The 23,335-nt window shown below is 37.9% G+C and overlaps 3 protein-coding genes across 4 annotated transcripts in view; all 3 read left to right on the top strand.

The window, feature by feature from the left end:
* The first annotated feature begins 395 nt into the window (after nt 1-395).
* ikbkg (inhibitor of nuclear factor kappa B kinase regulatory subunit gamma) lies at nt 396-12,517 on the top strand. Of its 2 annotated transcripts, XM_083521206.1 has the most exons (14): nt 396-738; nt 2,772-2,965; nt 4,632-4,918; nt 5,021-5,092; nt 6,120-6,302; nt 7,202-7,263; nt 7,461-7,508; nt 7,688-7,790; nt 7,881-7,996; nt 8,117-8,269; nt 9,241-9,319; nt 9,469-9,612; nt 10,342-10,525; nt 11,352-12,517. In XM_083521206.1, exons 2-14 carry the CDS (start codon nt 2,782-2,784, stop codon nt 11,489-11,491), a joined length of 1,755 nt encoding a protein of 584 aa, XP_083377332.1. In that variant the 5' UTR covers nt 396-738; nt 2,772-2,781; the 3' UTR covers nt 11,492-12,517. The 2 variants fall into 2 exon arrangements, with proteins under 2 accessions (XP_083377332.1, XP_083377333.1); XM_083521207.1 differs by lacking the exon at nt 7,461-7,508.
* A 1,617-nt stretch (nt 12,518-14,134) lies between these two features.
* ssr4 (signal sequence receptor, delta) lies at nt 14,135-16,385 on the top strand. Its single transcript, XM_083521672.1, has 6 exons — nt 14,135-14,267; nt 14,558-14,676; nt 15,524-15,598; nt 15,683-15,772; nt 15,874-15,939; nt 16,052-16,385. The coding sequence occupies exons 1-6, from the start codon at nt 14,216-14,218 to the stop codon at nt 16,154-16,156; spliced, it is 507 nt and encodes a 168-aa protein (XP_083377798.1). The 5' UTR covers nt 14,135-14,215; the 3' UTR covers nt 16,157-16,385.
* A 550-nt stretch (nt 16,386-16,935) lies between these two features.
* sephs3 (selenophosphate synthetase 3) overlaps nt 16,936-23,335 on the top strand; it is a 7,442-nt gene continuing 1,042 nt past the window's right edge. Inside the window, exons 1-9 of the mRNA XM_083521671.1 lie at nt 16,936-17,395; nt 18,419-18,522; nt 19,174-19,281; nt 20,395-20,549; nt 21,361-21,451; nt 21,559-21,658; nt 22,282-22,494; nt 22,596-23,082; nt 23,186-23,335. The exon at nt 23,186-23,335 is cut by the window's right edge and continues 1,042 nt beyond it. Coding sequence (XP_083377797.1) covers nt 17,101-17,395; nt 18,419-18,522; nt 19,174-19,281; nt 20,395-20,549; nt 21,361-21,451; nt 21,559-21,658; nt 22,282-22,494; nt 22,596-22,888 — 1,359 coding nt within the window. The 5' untranslated portion in view covers nt 16,936-17,100 and the 3' untranslated portion in view covers nt 22,889-23,082; nt 23,186-23,335. The remainder of the gene's footprint in view (nt 17,396-18,418; nt 18,523-19,173; nt 19,282-20,394; nt 20,550-21,360; nt 21,452-21,558; nt 21,659-22,281; nt 22,495-22,595; nt 23,083-23,185) is intronic.

Genomic DNA, 23,335 nt, shown 5'->3' with positions numbered 1-23,335 from the left:
AAAATGTCTGAATACTTATGTACATGTGGTATTTCAGTTTTTTATTTTTAATACATTTACAATCTATTGTCACATGCAATAAGGTGCATACTATATTACTACTATACATATTGTATGATTTCATTGTTAATTTAATTACAAATATAATGAAAATGTAACTCACCATAATGCAGAATGGGTGTGAGCTTAATTAACGCATAGAAAAAAAAAACTGCGACTGAAACAATTGCGGGGAATTGTTTTTTTATGCGATTTTGCCTGCAGACAGTCATTAAAATATAACATTTAAAAAAATTAAGAATGTATTCTTGCTGTACGGCTTGGTGGTCGGGGACTGCTGTATTACAGGACTGAACGTGTGTGCATAGAAAATTCAGGCCAAGTACCCGTGCGCATGCGCAGTGCGTGTCGGGCAGGGGACGCAGGACGGGTAGTGACAGTGTTGTGCGGCGGTGCAGCCCTGCTGTGATGAAGTGCGGAAGAAACCAGGGGAATTCCTACGAGCTCTTCACCTACACGAGCCGCTTGTATTGAGTAGCCCTAGCATGCGAGCCTGTCAGGGGCGATTATTTTAAATATGATACACGAAGATGTGGGTCATTGTTAGCCACTAAGGCGTGTTAGCGTTGCGGGGTTCGTCAACGCTTTTCTGCCGCCTCAACAAGTCTTCCGCACTCCGAGCAACGCTAAGTTAGCTATTTGTTTTGCTAACTGGCTAACTCGGCTCAAGCTTTTACGGTACGCGGTAACACTACTGGGTAACGTCTCGCTGTCTTTTTGTGTGTTATTTTTTTTATTTTGTTCCATTCCACATTGTCCTTTGTTTTCTTTTCGCTGTTACTTGGGTTGTTAATGTGTTTTTAACGGTGTAGTTGATGTTTTTTGTCTTGCTAATCAGGAGGCTAGTCAACTAGCTGAATAATATAGCTAGCCGGCGAGAGAAATGTCACCCAGTGACTCGTGAGGATTGTTTATTTATTATTTACGTTTGTGTGAATATCAGATAATGTAATTTAGGTAACTGTCTATTTTAGCCACGGTAAAGTTTGGTTGATGGTGGGTAGGATGGGCAGAAATTAGACCTGATGAAACCAAGCCCGAAATGGATGTTTGTACGTTTGATTTCTCTCATCGGTGACATTTACACAAACCTTATATCCCGTACGTTTTGGGGTTTAACAGTTGAGCAAATGTAGGTTAAGGTATCTAAAAATACAACATGTGAGTACTCGAATCGTGAATTATAGCTGTTTTTTTTTTTTTATATCAGTTTCCTGATACCCTAGACACACACACACACACACACACCCACACACACACACTTAGACTTGGATATACCTTTGTTTGCGTTAGAGCAGCAGAAAGTTACACAAACAGAAAATCTAAATGTAACTAAATAATTGTAACTTATATAAATAAATAAATACAATATTGCAGATGATGCTACATAAAATTGTGCAAATTGTTGGTGTATGTATGTCTGTGTAAAGTGACATTGAATAATGAAATATGTATATAAGTTGTGTTTATTATCTGTTACATAGAGGTGAGTCATTGTACAGTGCATTGGCATAAGGTAGGAATGATTCCCTGAACTGTTCTTTGCGACGGCGATGCTGAATCAGTCTATTGGAGAATGAACTCTGCTGCCTCTGTATGGGTGGGATGGATTTTCCAGGATTGACAAGAGTTTGATCAGTGACCTGTTGCCCCTCACTGTCTCCAATCTGTCCAATTTGTTTTCAATTATGTTTTCAGCCTTGCAAATGATTTTATTGATCTTGCGTGCGCACACACATGTACATCTGGTGTGTTTTGTAGATATTCTTAATCGGGTATGGGCAAGCCAAAGATAATTCATCTGCCTTATCCTCTCCCAATTCTTTCGCATCTAATAAAATACCTACTAGAATATTTTTACATGCTTTTGCGTAACAAGCCTAGGTCGATTACGAAGTTGCACTTGTGCATTGTATCAGCATTCAGCTGCAATCACTTGTGTGTAGAAAATGTGTTTATTCGTTAATTTCTTTGCAGGGTTGCACATTTGTTAGCTGTTTCCAAAATCATGAGATGGCACTCAGACAGACAACCTTTTTTTTGTGTGTTATGGCCACATAATTTTTCCTTACTTCAATTGAAAGCCAGGTCGGTCTGTAACAGAAAATTACATAAGCCGGAGTGACTTCAAGTATAATTGTAGAGATTTTATTTAGATATTAAATTTATTTATTATTCTTATCCTAATGCTAAATTTGCCTATTTACAGAGCATTATTACTATCATAATGACATTTTCTCATATTCATTGCTATTGAAATCAAAACATTTACCTTATGTTAAATGTACCATTCAGTTGGTTGGCAGCTGAATCTAACAAATAATTAGGTTTTGTTAATAACGGCTTAATCTAATATCATCTAGCAAGTATTTTGACATACCAAGAGGCTGTTTAGCTTGCCAGTATAAGTTGAAAAACTTGCTTTAAATTTGTAGCATCTTACTTAGTCAATTTGCTAAGCCACTTTTGAGTCTGTTTAGATTTTGGAAATCAAATAAGAACTTTGTGACAAAATCTTACAGACTTTCTGTTTTGAAAGGAAGCAGAATCAAATGATGCCTTGCATATCATGTCTTGTGCACTTTAATGGATCTGAAATTAGTAAGCAGTAATTATAAAACACACTGAGGCTTTTACTAACCATGAGGTTTTGAAGGTAAGTTTAATTGCTCATTGGTGCCATACAGAAACAGGTGTTTTGTGTGATGTAGGTCCTAGGTCATGGTCCAGCCCCAGCCTTACGGGGACAGCGCCTTCCAGTGGGACATGGCAGGAGAGGAGGCCGTAGGGGCTGCCAGCCAAGGCTCACTAACCACCAGTTCTCAAGGATCACTAAGGGTGCCACCTGAATTAGCTGGACATGAAGTGGTCAACAGACTTCTTTCGGATAACCACCAGTTACGAGGTATAGAAAGACATTTTATCTAAAATTACTAATACAGTGTCAGTTGTATTCAGATACATTTTATAGATACATAGAGAGATACAACTTTGTCATTGCATAGCACAGGTACACAGCAACTAAATGCATATATATATATATTTATACACACACACAGTGTTGTGAAATGTTTTGCCCCTTCCTGATTTTTATTTTTTTTTTGCATGTTTGACACAATGTTCACAAATCATCAAACTGATTTAAATATTAGTAAAAGATAACACAAGTAAACACAACATGCAGTTTTTAATTGAAGGATTTTATTATTGAGGGAAAACAAAATCCAAAACTACATGGCCCTGTGTGAAAGTGTTAAAATTGTGGTTTATCACACCTGAGTTTAATTTCTCTAGCCACACCCAGGTCTGATTACTGCCACACCTGTTCGCAATCAAAAATATTTCTTAAATAGGACCTGCCTGACAAAGTGAAGTAGACCAAAAGATCCTCTAAAGCTAGAAAGCATGTCTAGATCCAAAGAAATTCTGAAACAAATGAGAAAGAAAGTAATTGATATCTATCAGTCTGGAAAAGGCTGTAAAGCCATTTCTGAAGCTTTGGGACTCCAGCGAACCACAGTGAGAGCCATTATTCACAAATCAAAAACATGGAACAGAGGTCACAAAAGACCCCACAACAACTTTCAAAGAACTGAAGGTCTCACTTGCCTCAGTTAAGGTCAGTGTTTATGACTCCACCATAAGATAAAGACTGGGCAAAAATGGTCTGCATGGTAGATTTACAAGACGAAAGAAGAACATAAAGGCTCATCTCAGTTTTGCCAGAGAACATCTTAATGATTCTGAAGACTTTTGGGAAAATACTCTGTGGATTGACGAGACTTTTTGGAAGGTGTGTGTCCCATTACGTCTGGTGTAAAAGTAACACTGTGTTTCAGAAAAAGAACTTCATACCAACAGTAAAATATGGTGGTGGTAGTGTGATGGTCTGGAGCTGTTTTTTTCTGCTTCAGGACCTGGAAGACTTGCTGTGGTAAATGGAACCATGAATTCTGCTGTTTACCAAAATATCCTGAAGATGAATGTCCGGCCATCGGTTTTTGACCTCAAGCTAAAGCGAACTTGGGTTCTGCAGCAGGACAATGATCCAAAACACACCAACAAGTCCACCTTTGAATGGCTGAACAAAAACAAAATGAAGACTTTGGAGTGGTCTAGTCAAAGTCCTGACCTGAATCCTATTGAGATGCTTTGGCATGACCTTAAAAAAGGCGGTTCATGCTCGAAAACCCTCTAATGTGGCTGAATTACAACAATTCTGCAGAGATTAGTGGACCAAAATTCCTCCACAGCGCTGTAACAGACTCATTGCAAGTTATCACAAACGCTTGATTGCTGCTAATGGTGGCCTAAGTTATTAAGTTTGGGGGGCAAACACCTTTTCCACACAGGGTCATGTAGTTTTGGATTTTGTTTTCCCTTAAGAATAAAACCCATCTAAAACTGCATGTTGTGTTCACTTATTATTACACACACATACATACATACATACATACATGAATATGTATGTATGTTTGTAAACATATGTGCAGTAAATGAATATAAAGGCTATAGCAGTGAAAGATGTGCAGACACAGTTGAAAAGTACCAGCTATGTGACTTTCTTTTAGAGGCCCTAAAGAGGAGCAATGATGCTCTGAAAAACAGATGTGAGGAGATGGAGGGATGGCAGCAACGATCTAGGGAGGAGAGAGAATTTCTGAGTGGCAAGTTTCGTGAGGCACGTTCTTTGGTCGAACGACTGGCTCAGGAAAATAAGAACTTGCTGGGCAAGCTCAACACCAGTGATAGTCATGTAGAACCTCGAAGCACTGCTGTCGGCACAGAGACAGTATGTCAAAATCGCAACCAAGAGAGTTCTTCTACAGATACTAATGGACTGACCGAGAACCCGAATGTAGGTCTACACAGATGATTTTTTTTAAACATTAATTACATGATTAATTCAAATTGTCCATAACTTGAATCCTGTTTGTGTGTTTTTACCTTTTATTACCAGGGCTTAGTCATGACTGAGCAAAAGGTTGATGCAGAACAAGACCCTGAAAGACAGGCAATGCCTCGAAGTTTGGTAAAGAACACATGCTTTTCGCTACACACCACACGCAGTGGAAGCACAATGGTAGCTTAGTGGTTAAAACCTTGGACTTCTGATGGGAAGGTTGTGAGTTCAAATGGCAGCATCACTGAACTGCCACTGCTGGGGGTTTCTGAGCAAGGACCCTAACCCTTATCAGCTTAGTTGTATAATTAAGATACAAATAAATAGTTAAAAAAAATCATACGTTGTGATTTCTGGATTTTTTTTTTAGATTATGTCTCTCACAGTGGACATGCACCTAAGATTACAATTTCAGACCCCTCCATGATTTCTAAGTGGGAGAACTTGCAAAATAGCAGGGTGTTCAAATACTTATTTTCCTCACTGTAACTGTAAGTGACTCTGGATAAGGGCATCTGCCAAATGCCATACATGTAATTGTGTGTTTAGGGATCTAGTGAAAATAGTTATTTTTAATGTGCTATCTTACCATTTTTGGTGAAATGTTGCCATGTGGACTGTTGTGCAGGGCCTGTCAGGTAAACCTGTCAGCACTCTCTCAACCTTTTAAAACGGGGTGATGCCAGAAAAATGTCTTCCCTTTTGGTTGTAGGTTTAAATTGCTATGTGTTGCTCTTTTCTTCTAAAATAATGAAAGGTGATATTCTGTACTGCTTCAAGTTTTAAATGGTTTTCAAAACCTTTATTAGCTAAGCGTACATTTCCCACAGCGGTATTAATCATATATCAAGTAATGTTTACAATCACGTGAGAAGTGTAGCAGTTACTGGTTACTTGATTATTACCATTAATTGGAGTCACTCTGATTTTTATAATCATAAACAAACATATAGTAAATAATTTTGACTGAAATCACATGTTAATAAATGATTTTGCACTGCAAATACTTTTACTAGGTAAAACATGGATTTTACTCTTAGTTGTAGTTGGAGGAGAAGGACAAAGGACACTTGTTTTTGGTTTCAGTTCACATTCTTGCTTATGCGTATGAAATATGTGTTGCTGGTATGCTAACATGCACCTCTTTGTTCTGTAGCCTAACGAAGGATCTAATGAAATATTAAGGATACTGAAGGGTCACAAAGAGAAGCTTGAGGAAGGAATGAGAGAGCTTAGGAGGAAAAATGAGGAACTGGAGAAGGAGAAAATGGAGCGTGAAAAAGAGAAGGAACGCCTTCTGAATACTGTGGACCAGCTACGCCTAAAACTAACACAGCAGGTGCTTTCATTGATTAAATACTTCTGCTAAGCCAAATGACTAGAGCTATTTATGTGCTTATGTTTTATTTTTATTGCCATAAGTGTATTATGAGAAATAAATATATGGGAGCAAGTGATTTGGCAAAAATATGGTGTGCCTTCTTCATGCCAAGAATGGACCTTAGCCACGATCATAAGTCAAGCACTTGTTGCTGCTAATTTATGCTTGTTTTTGCAACCACAGTTTTGCAAATTGAAAGGTGTTTGAGCGGCCAAGGTTTCAGTCCTATTGAGATACTGTGGTGTGGTGGGGTTTTGAGAGAGCAGTGCATAAAGCAAGCCTCTTTTTAGATGCTTAGTCCAGAAATGATGCAGCATGACCATGCCCCTGTGCAGGAAGCATAGTCCATGGAGATATTTTGAAGAACTAAGTGTCCTGCTAAAAGCCCCGATCTCTACCCGACTAAACACTTTCAGGATGTAACTGAAATGCCCAATACTACTTAGCCATATGTCGGTTCCTAGCTTCACCAATGCTCTTGTGGCTGAATGAGCACAAATCATTGCAGCCATGCTAGAATCTAGTGCATGAGTGGAGGGAATTGAAGCAAATAGGGACCAAATTTAGAATCAAATATTCAGCAAGCACATATGGGTGTGATAGTCAGGGGTCCAACCCTTTTTTTGACCATAAGATGTATGTGCATGATTTCATACATTGTGTTGCTGTAATATAATTGGCTGATTGGTTAACTGCATGAAGTGTACAGTCATTTCTGGTGAAGAGTTTGGTGTGTGTGTGTGTGTGTGTGTGTGTGTGTGTGTGTACATATAATTGTTCTTGGTGTCTAGAAATCACCATCATAAAGTTAGAAAATTTGCTTGAATCACTTTTTTAGTTTTGTTGTTTTTTTATAGACTGATGCTGTAACAGAGGAGACTTTACAGAAAACAAATGCTTATACTGTCTCTCCGGAAAGGTACAGGCTTAGCACCATTTTCTGCACTTTTTATGTATTTGTTTTTCGTTGTGCCAATAAAGGCATGTGTGGGTTCTGTAAGAGTTTTGACACCATCCAGACTTGTTTTGATTACTGTAAATGAAACTTTCTCTTAGTGACTATTTCTTAGAACTAATGAAGTTCGTCATAACCTTCTACTCCATGTGTTTGCTTAGCTTTCACTTGGCTAAACTAACAGAGCAGCTTCAGGCTACTCAAGGCAGGTGAGGAGAGCTGTGCTTCACTGTGTGCATGTACAGTACCTCCTTCCCTTTGTTGAGTTGCCACTGGTCCATTTAGAGCATGTCCTCTCTTTAAAACAAGGAACATAATTAAATGTGGTTCTCATTAGTAACAAGTGTTGATTTGGATGTATATGCTATGTATTTGTATTTTGGAATAGGTATAGAGAGCTTCAGGAAAAACTGAATCTACTAGAACAGAACACAATCCAAAGGGATCGAACTGAGGCTCTACTCAAACAGAAGGAGAAGGAATGTGTTCAGGTATGTTCAAAGAAACTGCTTTTTGTCTTTTGAATTTCACTTGGACATTTACAGTTAACGGCAGTAAACTCTATTTTGTTTGTATTGCAGCTGACCAAGGACAGTGAGACTCTGAGGGTTCAGATCACTTCTCTACTTAGTGAACTGAATGAGCACCAAAGATCCCTGGATACAAGTAAAGAAGAAAAAAAACGTTTAGAAGAAAGGTGAGTGAACATATGCACACACATGCATGTCTGAAGGTTGTGTGTGTACCACGGATAACAGACTAAAGCAATTGTTTAAACACATGCCTGATCATGCTGATGTCCCCTCCCCCCTTTCAGTCTGCTAAATAAGACAGAGGCTCTCCAGACTCTGGAGCGGGACATGGAGGAGCAAAAGAAGCAGCATTGTGTGACCGTGGACAAGTTCCTTTTACAGACTCAGAACTTGGAGATAGCATTGAAAAAAGAACGGGCTGTCATTGTGGAGGAGAGGTGAGGCCTGAGCTTCTACTGGTACATGAACAAGAAGGAGGGTGGTGTTACAGTGATTTATTAGAGCACTGAACTCATTTTGCAGATTGTTTATATATATATATATATATTACACCGTAATTTCCGGACTATTAAACGCACCCAAATATAAGCCGCACCCACTGAATTTTACAAAGATTTTTATTTTGAACATAAGCCGCACCTGTATATAAGCCACAGGTGTCTACACTGAAACTAATAAACTTTACACAGGATTTAATGAAAGACAGTGCCTGTTACACGGCTTGTATCTAAACAGTAGTCTACCAAGAAAATCATTGTTCACTGTCTTCCTCCTTCCTTTCACAACAATTTCTCTTGGAAGTTTATCTTTTGGCATTGTCGCGCGTTTAAATATCACCATTGGTGAAGCTTTTCTCCCGATGCCGTGCAGCTCAGAACACAGATGAAGTGCGGATTTTCATGCCCGGTTGTTTTCAGCGTGACGAATGATTCATATTTCCTGCAGACAGTGCGAGTGAGCGGCAGGTCAAACATCAGAGGAACATCATCCATATTTATAATGTGGTGCGGCCCGAGTCAGTGGGAGCGCACCCAATTTAATATAAAGAGTTTCATTGGTTCACCTTAAACCCGTTCGGCAATTTCATTGGTCTAATGTTATTGGGCTCAGTTTTTTGGCAGCATGAAGCTTGTAAAACTGGGAAAAACCCTGGAAAATCCATAAATTAGCCGCTTCGTTGTTTAAGCCGCGGGGTTCAAAGCGTGGGAAGAAAGTAGCGGCTTATAGTGCAGAAAATACGGTATACACACACACACACACACACAGCTGGATCTGCTTTCGGAATCTAAAATAAATGTAATAGTGACAGGAAAATAAATATAAATGAATTTGTTCTTGCTTTTGTTTATAGTCACTTTAATGAAAATTGAATGTTTTACTTTTGTTGCTGTTTTTTGGTCACTTCTAGGAGGAAGCTAGCTCAACTCCAGCGTGCTTACACCTGTCTCTTTCAGGATTATGACACCAAACTGAAAACTGATCAAAGGGTAGGTAAAAATGTTGATAATTTTGAAACTAATTGTGTTTCTAGAGTGATTACATGTTAGAAAACTGAGTAGCTCAGATGGTCTGATTGCCAAGAAGGAGAAAAATGTTTTTTCTTTTGTTTTTCTCTTTGTATGTGTTCCTGTGTCAGAGTGGAGAGACAGAGACGCTTCTTCTCAGACTAGAAGATGCTGAAAAAGCATTAGCCTTGAAGCAAAGCCACATCGACAAACTCAAAGAAGAATTGGAGCAGCTGAGGTCATTACAGGAGACCGTTGAAGTGCTCACAGCACAGGTCAGCAAACAAAAGCCTCTCAGACAAATACACATGCATCCCTCATTAGTAAATGTTTTCTTACTCTTACCTTGATTTGTGCAGAAGAAATGTTTGTCCTGATTGTAAATGTTTTAAAGCTTTGAAAGCAGTATTTTAATCTTTAATAATTTTTTCAATTCTTTAAGTTTAAGCATACTGTTATAGCTTCTTATAAACAAACTCAACAGCAGTGGTTGAGTCGGAGTAATTAAGTGGAAACTTTTTGCATGGCTGTATTTTTCTGCTCCTATTTTATTACGCAAAGCTGCACATCTGAACATCCCCTGTATGTGACAAAAATAATAAAACCAAATTAAACGCCAAAAATAGCGTGCGTGTAAAAGGCCACACTGATAAGAAACATAAAGGAAGCAGGCATGCTTAACACGATTTGTGTAACATTGGCTTTATTCCTGCAGACCTGATCCACACTGGCACTATTCCTAAACAAGATTTATGCAAAAAATCTGGGATTTTTTTTGGTTCAGGCTTGCATTTCTTTCGTTGGCAGTTTAGCTAATCAACAGACAATTACAAATAGCTTTTTTCCCCTTTATAGCTCTCCCTTGTATTTGGAATATATTGGAGGAGCTTTGTGTAGAAATTCTACATTGAGTGTGACAGTTGTCTGTACAGCATTCTCATTTAATGTGATGTTTTTGACCCCTAAATGCTCCGATTTCTTTATACACATGCTCTCTTTCTTAGGCGGAGATTTATAAGTCAGACTTCCATGCAGAGAGACGAGCACGAGAGGAGCTCAACCAAAAGAAGGAGGAGCTGCAGGAAAAATTGAATCAGACACTGACTGAACTCAATCTCCACAAGCAGGAGAAGATGCAGCAAAGACACATGGATAGCTACAGACCTCTTGCACACCTGCCACCACCTGGTATGCACTTTTAATATCTGCCATCACTTTCTAATCCTATGTTCACTATACCAGGTGAAAAGTCATGTCTCATTCAGAGTTTTTCCTCTTGGAACACAGAATGCAATGATTTGCACATTTCATACACCCAAATTTATTTCACAATAGAACATAGAAAACATATCAGATACACCATATCATGGAAGGACAAATAAGTCCTAATTTAAAAAATAATTCATTAATTTTGAAATCGATAGCAGCAACGTGACTCAAACACAGGCAATATAAGCTGGATGGTCCGTCTTTAGTCTTGAGGACATGGTTTTCAAAAATAATTTAAAAATTAGATTTATTTGATCACAGATTTTTCCATATTCTCTGAATAATGTTCATATGTACTGTAGATGATGAAATTCAAAGCCTTTGCAATTTTATGTTGAATTCTAAATTATTTCACAAATGATAGATTTTTGCAGATAAACCTCTGCCCATCTGTTCAAGGATATCTTCGAGAGACTCTTTAAGATACCCTTTTAATACCCAATCATGTTACTGACCTGTATCAAATTAATCTCATTAGTTATTCCAGCTGTTGCTTTTTAGTAACACTTTTACTAAAACCTGATTTTCCAGGCCTAACATTTTTGCGACATGATGCGTTTATTAAATTCAAAAATACCTTTTTTTTTTTTTTTAATGGTACATTTCCGTAGTTTAAACACGATGTTTTCTATGTTCTATTTTAAATAACAATATGGGTTTAATAATTGCAAAGCATTGCATTCTATTTTTATTTACATCTGTACTCTGTGTCTTACTGGTCTATTTTTGTCTTCTTCTGTGGTAGCAATAATGCCAGGCGCAGGGATACCACCGCCGAATCGCAATGCCCCTGAGATGCAGCTCGAATACCAATGTCCTAAGTGTCAGTACAATGCTCCAGATATGGACACCCTGCAAATTCACGTCATGGATTGTATCCAGTGAGAAGAGGAGAGCCACAAATAGAGCATGATGTACGGATTGAATCTCATCGCAGCAACTTTAGCATAAACAATCGAAGCACAAATATATCGTGAAAAATTTTTTTTTTTTTTTTGTAAAAGATCAGCCCTGATGATTGCCTTTGCAACTGCCCAAGAAAAAAAAAAAAAAAAAGATTCCTAGCAGTTGCATTTGACATTTTATTTTGGGGCTCTAGAACTGTCTACAGTGTACTATTTGACATAGTATATTAGTTATCTGTTAGAAAAGACGTATTGCCGCTCTGTAACAGTGTAGTGTTACGTACTGCACGTTTTATTTTTATTTTTATTTTTTTTTATGTACAGCACAAGTCTGTCAGTGTCTGCAATCCTTTTATAAATGTGCTATTTGTCTCTCTGAATGTATGAATTCATATGTATTAATATTGTCTATCTTGCTTGAATGTATTAAATACTTTGTACAGATTATTATGGAGAGATTTAAGGATTAAAAAATAAATTTAAATTGGTTTCTGCAGGAATATTACTTTAATGCAGCTGGTGCAGGTTCTTGATCTGATAATTGCACACGAGCCTCCGTTGAAGTCGTAATTACAAGTCGGAGCTTTGGAAATTAAATTTGATAATAGAGATTCAATTTTCCTGTTGACATTTTCCCTGTCATAATGTTACAGGATTATCATCATGGTATTGTAAATATTACTTTCTTAATGATTACTGATTGGAACACTGCTGTCCACCTCTTAACTTTGGTTGTAATTATGTCCATATTTACAAATATCTAGTTAACTATAAGCAGTTACAATGCAAATATAGAATTACTGTTATAAGGACTTGTCAAGGGGAAATACAAACATTTAAAGTGTGTGTGTGTCTCTCTCTCTCTCTCTCTCTATTTGTTTGTCTGTGTGCCTTTCTCTGTCTCCCACTTTGTCTTTAATTCACAATTGTTTTCAATTCACAATCTCAATTGGCATGACTGTTACTCTTGTTAAAAAAAAAAAAAAGAATTGCCAGAGCACTGAAACATTGTTATAAATGAAAAAGGTGATAATATTGCATAAATAAATGAAACCACACAATCAGACAGTGCAAAGTTATATCAGGTTTGTGTCTCACTCATTGCCCATCAGGATGTTTCAGCCTGACTGTAATGAGGTTTTTAGAGGTTTCAGCAAATGATAGAAAAAAAACGTGCTTTATTAATTTTACATGCACAAAGCACGTTCATCCATGTTACTGCACCTGTGGAGCACAGAGGATTTAGGGCCTTGCTTAAGGGCCCCAAGAATGGCATCTTCACGATATGGGGGCATGAAACCCTGACCTTCTGATCACTAACCCAGAGCTACCACCTCCCAGTGAATTGCATAAATGATTCAAATAATTTTTTTATAAATCACTACTTTTACGTTTGATATTTAAGTTTGAGTAAAATCTTGAGTAAAAGTATTACTTTTAAAATGTTATTTAAGTAAAAGAATGGTGTAGTTTATTCACCACTGCAAATGTCAAACGCGATAATTTCTAGTCAGAGCTCAGGATGTCGGTACTATTTCGCATACATCACTAAAAGTTCAATTCAGGCATAAATATCTCAAGTGCTAAGTGTTAAAAAGCAGCTCATGTCATGTAAACATACGCCATACTCGAGTTTTAAATATTAGGTCCTGGTAAGAGATTGTTTTTTGCCACAGTTGGGAGAAGCCTGAGTAATAATGTGTGTTATTAAATGTGTACTTGATGTTCTGAGGACACATTCTGGCTTTTGGAATGTCTGCTTGTCAATGAAATTCATTGAATAAAACGAAACATTTTTAATGGTGTCAGAATTTATTTTTCCAGCACACAACCTTGTGGTAAAATTGTATGGTCCATTTATTTTCATCGAAAAAAAGTATCATAATGCTGTTGCATAATGCTATTAGTTTCTGATTTGAAATATACAGGAATATAAATATACAATATTTATATTGCTCATGGTCCATCTGTATATAAATATTTTTAATTTAATTATAATTATTTTTTTCTCAGAAATTAATGGACCATACCATTTTAAAAACAAAGGACGGATCGGAAAATATAGAACAGTACAACTTGTTTTAATTAGTAAGAGTATTTTTCTTTTAACAGATAGTTAGCGAGATAATTTAAATTTGTGGTGAATATTAATGAATGATAATTTGTTAAAATAATAATTAAAAAATTAAAAAACGTAATTGCATGTTAAGTACCTGTCTCAAGCTTGAAGTGGTAGCAACCATGAACGATTTCTGACTCTGAATGATTATGGGGGCATGAAACCCTGACCTTCTGATCACTAACCCAGAGCTACCACCTCCCAGTGAATTGCATAAATTATTCAAATAAACTTTTCATAGATCACTACTTTTACGTTTGATATTTAAGTTTGAGTAAAATCTTGAGTAAAAGTACTACTTTTAAAATGTTATTTAAGTAAAAGAATTATGTAGTTTATTCACCACTGCAAATGTCAAACGTGATCATTTCTAGTCAGAGCTCAGGATGTTGGAAAGGATCATGTTCGTGATGGTTAGAAGGTATGAGTGGATGTGCAGTAGCGGCGGGTTCCGCCTGAGGGCGCTCTCCAAACCGGCTTTACTCCCTTCACGTAAACATGACGTGTCTGTGTGTATTTCATTGGCTGTTCCTTCCTGTATGAAGTTGCTGGCGTTTGGGTTCTCGGGATCAACTAAAAAGCAAAATGAGGCGAATAATTACATTTGTGTTGGCTCTTTGTCTGACTCTTTGTGCAGGTGAATATTTTGTGTGTATTTGTGACCAGTGAGTTTTCAACCAACCAGGGTGATACATGTTTTATATTATAGGACTTTATAATATATTGCATGTGTACTGTACTGTTGTGTGCTGTAAAGCCCATGTAATGTCTAATTAGTAGTAAATATTCGTTTCTGGACTTTAAGGAAACAGGTTTAATGATTATAGTAAGGTTGCTTGATTGGTAATGATTGGATTGCTGTATCTGGGGTCCTCCATACATTAGATAAATGATTAATGTTTTTAAAAAATGTTTCTCTCCATCCAGCTGACACTTGTACAGAGCCGGTGATCTCCACCTCATCATACACCACAGGTGATGCGTTGATCTCTACCGAGACAGTCTTCATTGTTGAGCTGAGCCTGACATGTGGAAATGACGTACAGGTATAAAAAAAATTGTAATCAGCTCTTTCGGGCTTCATTGTGGGAAAGAAATATCAGGTTTAGGGAATATAAATGTTGTGACTAAACCTAGCAGGGTTGTACATGAGATTCAGGGCTAAAACCAGACCCTTTATTGGGCCTGATTGTTTGTACATACCTTTTACGATGCATAAGATTATCCTCCCCCAACCCTACCCCCAAGATTAGATCTTAAAGTGGGAGTCTCTAACTATCCTCTAGGATCTACAGTGGACTGTAGACTATAAAATAACTGACAGGAGACACTTACAAAAACAAGCTTCCATTCCAGACAGGATAGGGTTAGAGATATACTTTTGTATAATATAATTTTGTTAGAGCCACAGCTTAAGCCATTATTTTTTGTAATCATTATTATTATTATTATTATTGTTGTTGTTATTATTATTGTTATTATTATTATTATTATTTAATATGCATTACATTATCGCAAAAACTAAGACCACTACAATACACCCCTAAATCTTTGGGCGTATTCGGAAAATCGGAAATTTGCTCTGCCTCACTTTTACATACCCTGCACTAATTGTAGAGTCAGTGTCTTAATTTATTACTTTATTAATTTATTTTTCTAGATTTTACATTTCTATAGCACCAGCACACCATGACAAATCTCTTGTACATAAAACGTCTGATACTTGGCAATAAAGGCGATTCTGGTTATAATTGTTTTTTTTTTCTTAAACAAATAAGGAATATAAAATCTGTTGTTTATTTTTTTTTACTAAAAAGTTAATCAAATCTCCTTGCATTACATTGAGGGTTAACCAGAACCTATTCCTCTTTTTTTTCTTTTTTTTTCTTTTAGAGTGTTGCCCTTTATGCTGATGTTAATGGCAAACAGTTTCCTGTGACCAGAGGTCAGGATGTTGGAAAATATCAGGTATATAATGCGATATTAATGTTAATATAAAAACCATTCAAACGTGACTGCTGCACTCAAAATAAATAATTGTATTGCTTGCAGGTTTCTTGGAGTGTTCCCCACAAACAAGCCAGCTCAGGCACATATCAAGTGAAGTTCTTCGATGAGGAGGCTTACAGCATGTTGCGTAAGGTGTGGCAAATTGATTAGAAACTTTCTTCTAAATATCAAATACATGAGTGCTTTGCTATGTTTCATAAGTGGCACTCATGACCAACTTTGACTTATTTCAGGCTCAGAGAAACAATGAAGATGTCGAAGGCATCAAGCCATTGTTTTCTGTCAATGTAGACCACAGGGTGAGTAACATGGTACTACAAAGTACTAGAATAGCTGTATTGATTGTATGAATTAAATTTCAGAATTGTCATTTCTTTTTAATTTAATCTCTACCTTTTGTATTAATTTTAGGGTGCTTGGAGTGGTCCCTGGGTGTCCTCTGAGGTCTTGGCAGCTGTCATCGGCATTGTTCTGTACTATTTCGCATATATCACTAAAAGTTCAATTCAGGCATAAATATCTCAAGTGCTAAGTGTTAAAAAGCAGCTCATGTCATGTAAACATACGCCATACTCGAGTTTTAAATATTAGGTCCTGGTAAGAGATTGTTTTTTGCCACAGTTGGGAGAAGCCTGAGTAATAATGTGTGTTATTAAATGTGTACTTGATGTTCTGAGGACACATTCTGGCTTTTGGAATGTCTGCTTGTCAATGAAATTCATTGAATAAAACGAAACATTTTTAATGGTGTCAGAATTTATTTTTCCAGCACACAACCTTGTGGTAAAATTGTATGGTCCATTTATTTTCATCGAAAAAAAGTATCATAATGCTGTTGCATAATGCTATTAGTTTCTGATTTGAAATATACAGGAATATAAATATACAATATTTATATTGCTCATGGTCCATCTGTATATAAATATTTTTAATTTAATTATAATTATTTTTTTGTCAGAAATTAATGGACCATACCATTTTAAAAACAAAGGACGGATCGGAAAATATAGAACAGTACAACTTGTTTTAATTAGTAAGAGTATTTTTCTTTTAACAGATAGTTAGCGAGATAATTTAAATTTGTGGTGAATATTAATGAATGATGATTTGTTAAAATAATAATAAAAAAATAAAAAAACGTAATTGCATGTTAAGTACCTGTCTCAAGCTAGAAGTGGTAGCAACCATGAACGATTTCTGACTCAATCCCAAATGCCTACTTAGTCTGTATATAAGTGCTCTAGATAGGGGGAAATATAATGGTTTCTACGTCCTACGTAGTGCACTAGGTCACTAATAGAATGCTATTTGTGTTTCAACCATGTGCACAACAGCCGATATGCTGCAACCGATTCTACATCTTCCATATTCACTTCCTTGTAGGAAGCGGTGTTTCCAGGTTCGCGCCGATTTGGTATTTTGCCGTTTGAATGAGAGGCGAATAGCCGCGAGAGCTGGCCATGTCAGGTTCGCCACCATCGGCCTATTCGGCTGGATACTCGGCCTTTTACCCTCCCGGCTACCAGGCTCCAGAAAGCCATGGCTTGGAACGCAATTTTCGCCTCACGGCCTTTTCCGATATGAAAGGGTGAGGGTGCAAAGTCCCGCAGGAGACACTGCTCAAACTCCTGCAGGGACTGGAAACCGATGCTCAGCCGGGACAGGACGGGACCGGGACTGGGACCGGGACCGAAGCTGGGGACGAGACTTCAGAGTTCGGCCAGCTGGCTCCGGTCCTGCAGGGTCCCCGGTTAGGTGAGTCAGGCTCCATGCCATTGCGCTCAGCTGGAAGTGTGCGTGTCGCTAACAGGCTAATATTAGTGAGAGAACACAACCGTTGTGTAGCTCCTCTAAATAACACAAAATAATATTTGTTTATGCGTTTTCTTCTAGTTTACTGTTTACTTCTTAAATGAAAAGACCACGCTGCAGAGGTGACGCTACAAAGCAATCGCGCCTGCTGTCACTGTTGTATTGTCTATTCTGTAATGTCAAAGCCCACATGTGCAGCAGGTCACATCTCCAGGATGTGGGATGTGTTCTTGTTCATCAAACATTTTAACTTATATTTAATAAAAAAAAAGTATTTCTGATTACTTACCAATCTACCTACATTCTAAAGATAATATGGTTTTATTTGCTTATTTTCTTCATAATGGAGTGATTGAAAAATATCTGTCTCTCTTAACTTACAATCCAAAACGTTTCACATGTTTAATTGGGTTACAATTTGTTTTAGTTTTTCAGTATCATTTAGTTATTTGTTAATTTGTAGCTTGAAGTGTCATGTGAATGTGGAATAAAATCAGAGGCAATGTTTTCTGTGGTCTTTTAATGAAAAAAAGTAAATCTTTGCGCATGTCCTGGGAATGGAATAACATGTTAAAGTCACACACATGCAGGCTGATTATTTGCAGTTCGGTCTTTTTAAAAGGTTAACTTTTGTACTTCAGATTACACTGGAACTTGATTGATATATGTACGGCAGCAGGGGAATCTTGTTTGAGCGGGAAAACCGCCCAGTCTGGCTGTTCTTGTTTGTAACAACTGGAATGATCCCGCACACCTGAATTAAACCCCATGGCAGAATCAATTCATCATCACTCAGCTGCATCAGTCTGCTTTGTTCAGGCGAATCAGCTGGTGTTACTGCTTGCAGCTTGTCAGAAAAAGCGTTGACTTTTGATCATGTCCAAACCTTTCATTCAATAATTGACATGTGCCTGAAATCTCTACAGCAAACACTCAATTTCATGCAAAATCCTGTTCATGTTGTAGGCATTGGGATGGATTCTTGTGTCATTCCTTTGAGACATGGAGGTTTGTCCCTGATCCAAACAACAGATTTCTTCTATCCATTAGTTGAAGATCCCTATATGATGGTAAGTGTTGCATAACTAACTAGAAATCAGCGCTTTTTGTAGTGTGCGATCAGTTATCCAAGTTCTCCTAAGTCATCTATTAACAATGTACTGCCTACTTAGGCAAAGCTTTTCTCACCGTACACTGACTTCTTAGCCAGCAGAACTGAAATCAGAGTGTCGTCATCATCATAAAACAAATAAATGATTTTATTACCACAAGTCAGTTATAACATTAGTCAGGACACTGTTGGGTTTCTGTATGTAGAGTATCGTGACTTGTGTTTAACTGCTGGTAAACAGGGTGATGGGGAAACTGGAGGGATGTAAGTCCACTGTTGAGCAAACAATTCACACCACTTCACAATACTGATATAGAGGTCGAATGGACCGACAGCTTTTTTTTTTGCTTTTTTTTTTTGCTTTTTTTTTATAGGGAAGCACTGTATTCGAGTGCTACAGTAAAATCTATATTCACAAACTGTCGCATTTAAATCTAGTTAGCTGGGTTTAAAAAAAAGGAATGTGTAAGAAAAACTGCACAATAATCAAACCCTGCTTCGATACGAGGCACAAATAAATTCAAAGCTAACGTTGAAACTCCATGCTTTACGATGTGCACCAAACGTGGTACATGACATTTAATGTAGTAATGTTAATGTTCTTTTACAGGGTCGTATAGCATGTGCAAATGTGTTGAGCGATCTGTACGCTATGGGAATTACTGACTGTGACAACATGCTGATGCTGCTGAGTGTCAGTCAGAGGATGAGCGAGAAGGTGGGCCCTCTAACACTCACAAACCGCCTTTACCACACAGTGTGTGGAAACCAGGATGCTTTGCCTAATGCTTTTGCATGGAGCTTATTTTGCAAATGCAAAATAAATTTCCACTATGTAGTGCGTTAGGCACCCTAAGATGACACTGGATGGTACTATGTTAATCTATGCTATACAGCCACCTGTGTCATTTTACAATTATTAATCATCATGGTACAATATTTGAAAAAAGGAAAGGCCTGTGATGTCAGCTGTGTTTCAGTTAATCCCATGACTCAGCAGGTGCTTGCATGTGCAATCGTCACATCCTGTTGTATCTACAAAAATACTTTCAAACCACCGTTTACAGCTGTCTAATTTTTCACCTTCATAATAATAGTGAAATATTGAAAGTCTAATGGTAATAGGTTGTTTATGGTGATTAACATATGGGGAATTGATACAAAAGTATATTTTGGTTCCACATCTTTCCATTAAGAATGATCATTATTATAATTAGGATTATATACTAGTCACAAGCCGTGCAATCATATCCTTTTTTTTATTTATATACAAATGAAACTGAAATGAACCAATATGAATAGTCAATCAGGCTCCACTGTATATTATAATTGTCCCCAGATTATATAGAGCAGTGTGCATTTTTATTCAGCAACAGATTGCACACCTGGGTGGGTATAACTTTGAGGTAAACTTTTGCTTGTTTCATTTGCTGATTCCACAAGTTTGCTGTGGGGTTGAGGCCTGGTGATTTTGCAAGCTGATCCAACTGTCCAGTGTTCCATGAAGAACAAAAGTCAACCTCTGACTCTAGCCACAAACTGATCTTCAGCTTCAGTTAAATCCATCCACGTGTGCTAACTTTTGATGCTGTTCAGTGCAACAGAGTATTACTCTAAGAGCCCGAACACAAGACTTTTTTTTGCTTTTATAGATTATAAATGGGCACCATAAAATTTGAATTCCCCAGAAATATATTTTATGCATTTTATTTGACCTATTTTTATGACAGAGAAGCACTTTTTAACGCAGTGTCTCTTACAGAGTTAAACAGTGAGCATGACCGAGTAAAGTGCAGTGAAAAACCTGATTTTTGAACTAATTTCGCCACAGGAGAGAGAGCAGGCGATGCCCTTAATGATGAAAGGTTTCCGTGACGCAGCTGAAGAGGGCGGGACATCAGTGACGGGTGGACAGACAGTCGTGAACCCTTGGATCATTATAGGGGGTGTAGCCACAGTAGTGTGCCAGCCTACTGATTTCATCATGTGAGTGTTTTTACTAAAATATAGCTGATATATTGAAATAGTTCATATGTGTGTGGATTAATAAAGCAAGATATTAGTAGAGTAGATAAAAAGTCCTCTGCACTGGAGAACTAGCTACCTGATCTGGTGCATTTCCTTTCCTTTGACACTAAGGAGAACGATGAAAGTGTTTACATTTTAAAGTTTGTTTCAGGATGATTTATTGATTTATTAATAGGGTGTCTGATAGAAAAAAAAACCTGTAATTATTTTTAAAATTTTTTAACTTTGTTTTTTTTTTTTGGTAACTAAATTTTTCTTCTAGTTTATTATCTGAAAACAATATGAAACTGTTTGATATTTAGGTCAGGGGCCGTTTAAAGATATTTTTCCTTCTGAAAAACACCACTGTCTCCCTGTGTTCGAATTTATAAGTAGAGAGTGAGCTGACAAACCAAGCTGGGATTTTATTGATGCTACTACATGAGTAATACACACTTCCTGTTGCCTCACCCTGTGTTGGCTAAGTTCAGCCACAAGAAAGACTTCTGGTAAATTATTTTATCAATAGGCCACATTTCCAAAAAAATATTAGCTTGAAAGCAACCAATCTGAGAGGCGTACGTGCAATCGCGCTGTCAAATGTTTTACGTTAGACAAACCGTTTTATGCTGCCTTTTGAATGAGAAAACTTTACCTCAGAAATGTAAATGCAATACAAAAAGAACTGTGTTACTATGCCTCTCCTAAATATAATGCAAGCCATTTAATGGGATTTGAAATACCCTTGATACCAATCCTGTCTCTCTTTTTGTATATATATTAAACACAGGCCAGATGGGGCCGTACCAGGCGACGTTCTCGTTCTGACTAAACCTCTTGGCACCCAAGTAGCTGTCAACGCTCACCAGTGGCTAAACATAGTAAGAGCTTTGTTCACCTGTACACATTATGACATTGTCTGTGAAAGCATTTGTGGATGGTTTTGCTCTCAGATTTTTCCTAATTGTCCTGTTTTTATTTCTCTCAGCCAGAAAAATGGAACAAGATCAAGTTGGTGATTTCAAAGGAGGAGGTAGAGCATGCATATCAGGAGGCCATGCTCAACATGGCTACGCTAAACCGCACTGGTAATATGCCTGAGAATTATTGTAACTCATTTTCAGACCAATGCATATATACAGAGTTTGACCAGAATAAAGCCCACTGCTACTTCCTTACAGTAAAATAGATAATGTACAAAAAGACTTTTTATGAGCTTAGTTGTAGGTACTTGTTAGAGGGAGGTGTTTTTAGGTGTATTAATAGTGCAGAATGTTAAGTTCATCAAATCTATGATCTATTTATTTGGTCCTTCATAAATATTTCTAGATTCCATGCTGGAAAGTTGAGCAAAAAAAAAGACAAATGTTACTGATCATGGTCTTTCATCTTTGTTGTTGGTTACTTCAAAACAAACAGCACGACTTGCTGTATATACAAGACACATGGTCCTTGTGTAATTATTACAGTTTTTTCACGGTTCCCTGTAGTGTAATTGGAATTTAGCCTGGAACTGTTTATTTAATGTTTCTAACATGCCCAGCGGTTAATTAAAAGACTGCGCAGAATTAAATGTGTTGGAGCCAAGATGTGCAGTGCAGGTCTATTCCACAACTGCTTCAGATCAAATTATTTTTCCTAATTACAGCTGACAGCTACTAGGTCACTCAGCTAAAAGCACAAATTATTACTGATCATTTTTTTAATTTAGCTGCTGCTTTAATGCACAAGTTCAATGCACACGCTGCCACTGACATCACCGGGTTTGGGATCATCGGGCATGCACGAAACCTGGCCAAGCAGCAGCGCAACGAAGTGGCCTTTGTTATCCACAACCTGCCTATCCTCGCCAAGATGGCTGCGGTCAGCAAAGCCGGGGGAAACCTGTTTGGCCTTTTGCACGGCACCTCGTCTGAGACTTCAGGTCAGGGCTGGAGACTGAAAAATGTACATTTAAGATACATCTAATAAAGTAGTCTATACTCTTAACATATTTTATTTTTTTTTTTTTTGCATATCTCTCAGGTGGTTTGCTGATCTGTCTGCCGCGGGAGCAGGCTGCACGCTTCTGCGCTGAGATGAAGGCGAGTCGGACCAGCTCACTGGGTGACGGACAACAGGCCTGGATAATTGGAATTGTGGAGAAGGGCAGCCGCTGCGCACGCATCATCGACAAGCCGCGCATCATTGAGGTGCCGTATCGTGGTCTCGCAGCCGGCAACACGCAGGAGAGCACCAACATCGTCACCACCCCTACCAACACCACTACCAACACCAGCAGCAGCCCTGCTGAAGCTCAGGCTGGCCTGGCACAGTGACACAGCCTCTAACACATCCGTGTATTAGGAACATCCGTTGTTCTTCTTTGTGCTTTGTACATTTTACCTCTCTCTGGGTGTTGCAACTCTGGTTATGTGAGTCCTGAAGGGTGTGCTTTGCTAATATGATTGGTGTGTGTGTGTGTGTGTGTGTGTGTGTGTGTGTGTGTGTGTGTGTGTGTGTGTGTGTGTGTGTGTGTGTGTGTGTGTGTGTGTGTGTGTGTGTGTGTGTGTGTGTGTGTGTGTGTGTGTGTGTGTGTGTGTGTGTGTGTGAGAAAGTCGGGGTTTGAGTGAAAGTCGGGGTTTGAGAGAGGGGATTTGTGCATTCACTTTGCTTTTCATTTCATCTCCCTGTTCAGCCGGTGGGTTGAGAGCAACAGACCAAAAATTTTCTTTTAATGTGGTGGGAGGTGGAATGGATAGTTTGCCCTTTATTTTATTTTTTTT

Source organism: Silurus aristotelis (genome assembly GCF_946808225.1).
Source record: "Silurus aristotelis genome assembly, chromosome: 19".
NCBI classification, from domain to species: domain Eukaryota; kingdom Metazoa; phylum Chordata; class Actinopteri; order Siluriformes; family Siluridae; genus Silurus; species Silurus aristotelis.
The sequence above is the reverse complement of the archived record's forward strand: the minus strand, read 5'-3'. Positions and strand labels throughout refer to the sequence as shown.

What these genes read in the sequence shown, in the direction of transcription:
- ikbkg (XM_083521206.1), top strand. Translation starts at nt 2,782, where the DNA reads ATGGTCCAGCCCCAGCCTTACGGGGACAGCGCCTTCCAGTGGGACATG. An exon ending in GACTGACCGAGAACCCGAAT is followed by an intron (nt 4,919 to 5,020) that starts GTAGGTCTACAC and finishes TTTTATTACCAG; the next exon opens with GGCTTAGTCATGACTGAGCA. An exon ending in TTGAAGTGCTCACAGCACAG is followed by an intron (nt 9,613 to 10,341) that starts GTCAGCAAACAA and finishes TCTCTTTCTTAG; the next exon opens with GCGGAGATTTATAAGTCAGA.
- ssr4 (XM_083521672.1), top strand. Translation starts at nt 14,216, where the DNA reads ATGAGGCGAATAATTACATTTGTGTTGGCTCTTTGTCTGACTCTTTGT. An exon ending in AGGATGTTGGAAAATATCAG is followed by an intron (nt 15,599 to 15,682) that starts GTATATAATGCG and finishes TATTGCTTGCAG; the next exon opens with GTTTCTTGGAGTGTTCCCCA. An exon ending in CTTACAGCATGTTGCGTAAG is followed by an intron (nt 15,773 to 15,873) that starts GTGTGGCAAATT and finishes GACTTATTTCAG; the next exon opens with GCTCAGAGAAACAATGAAGA.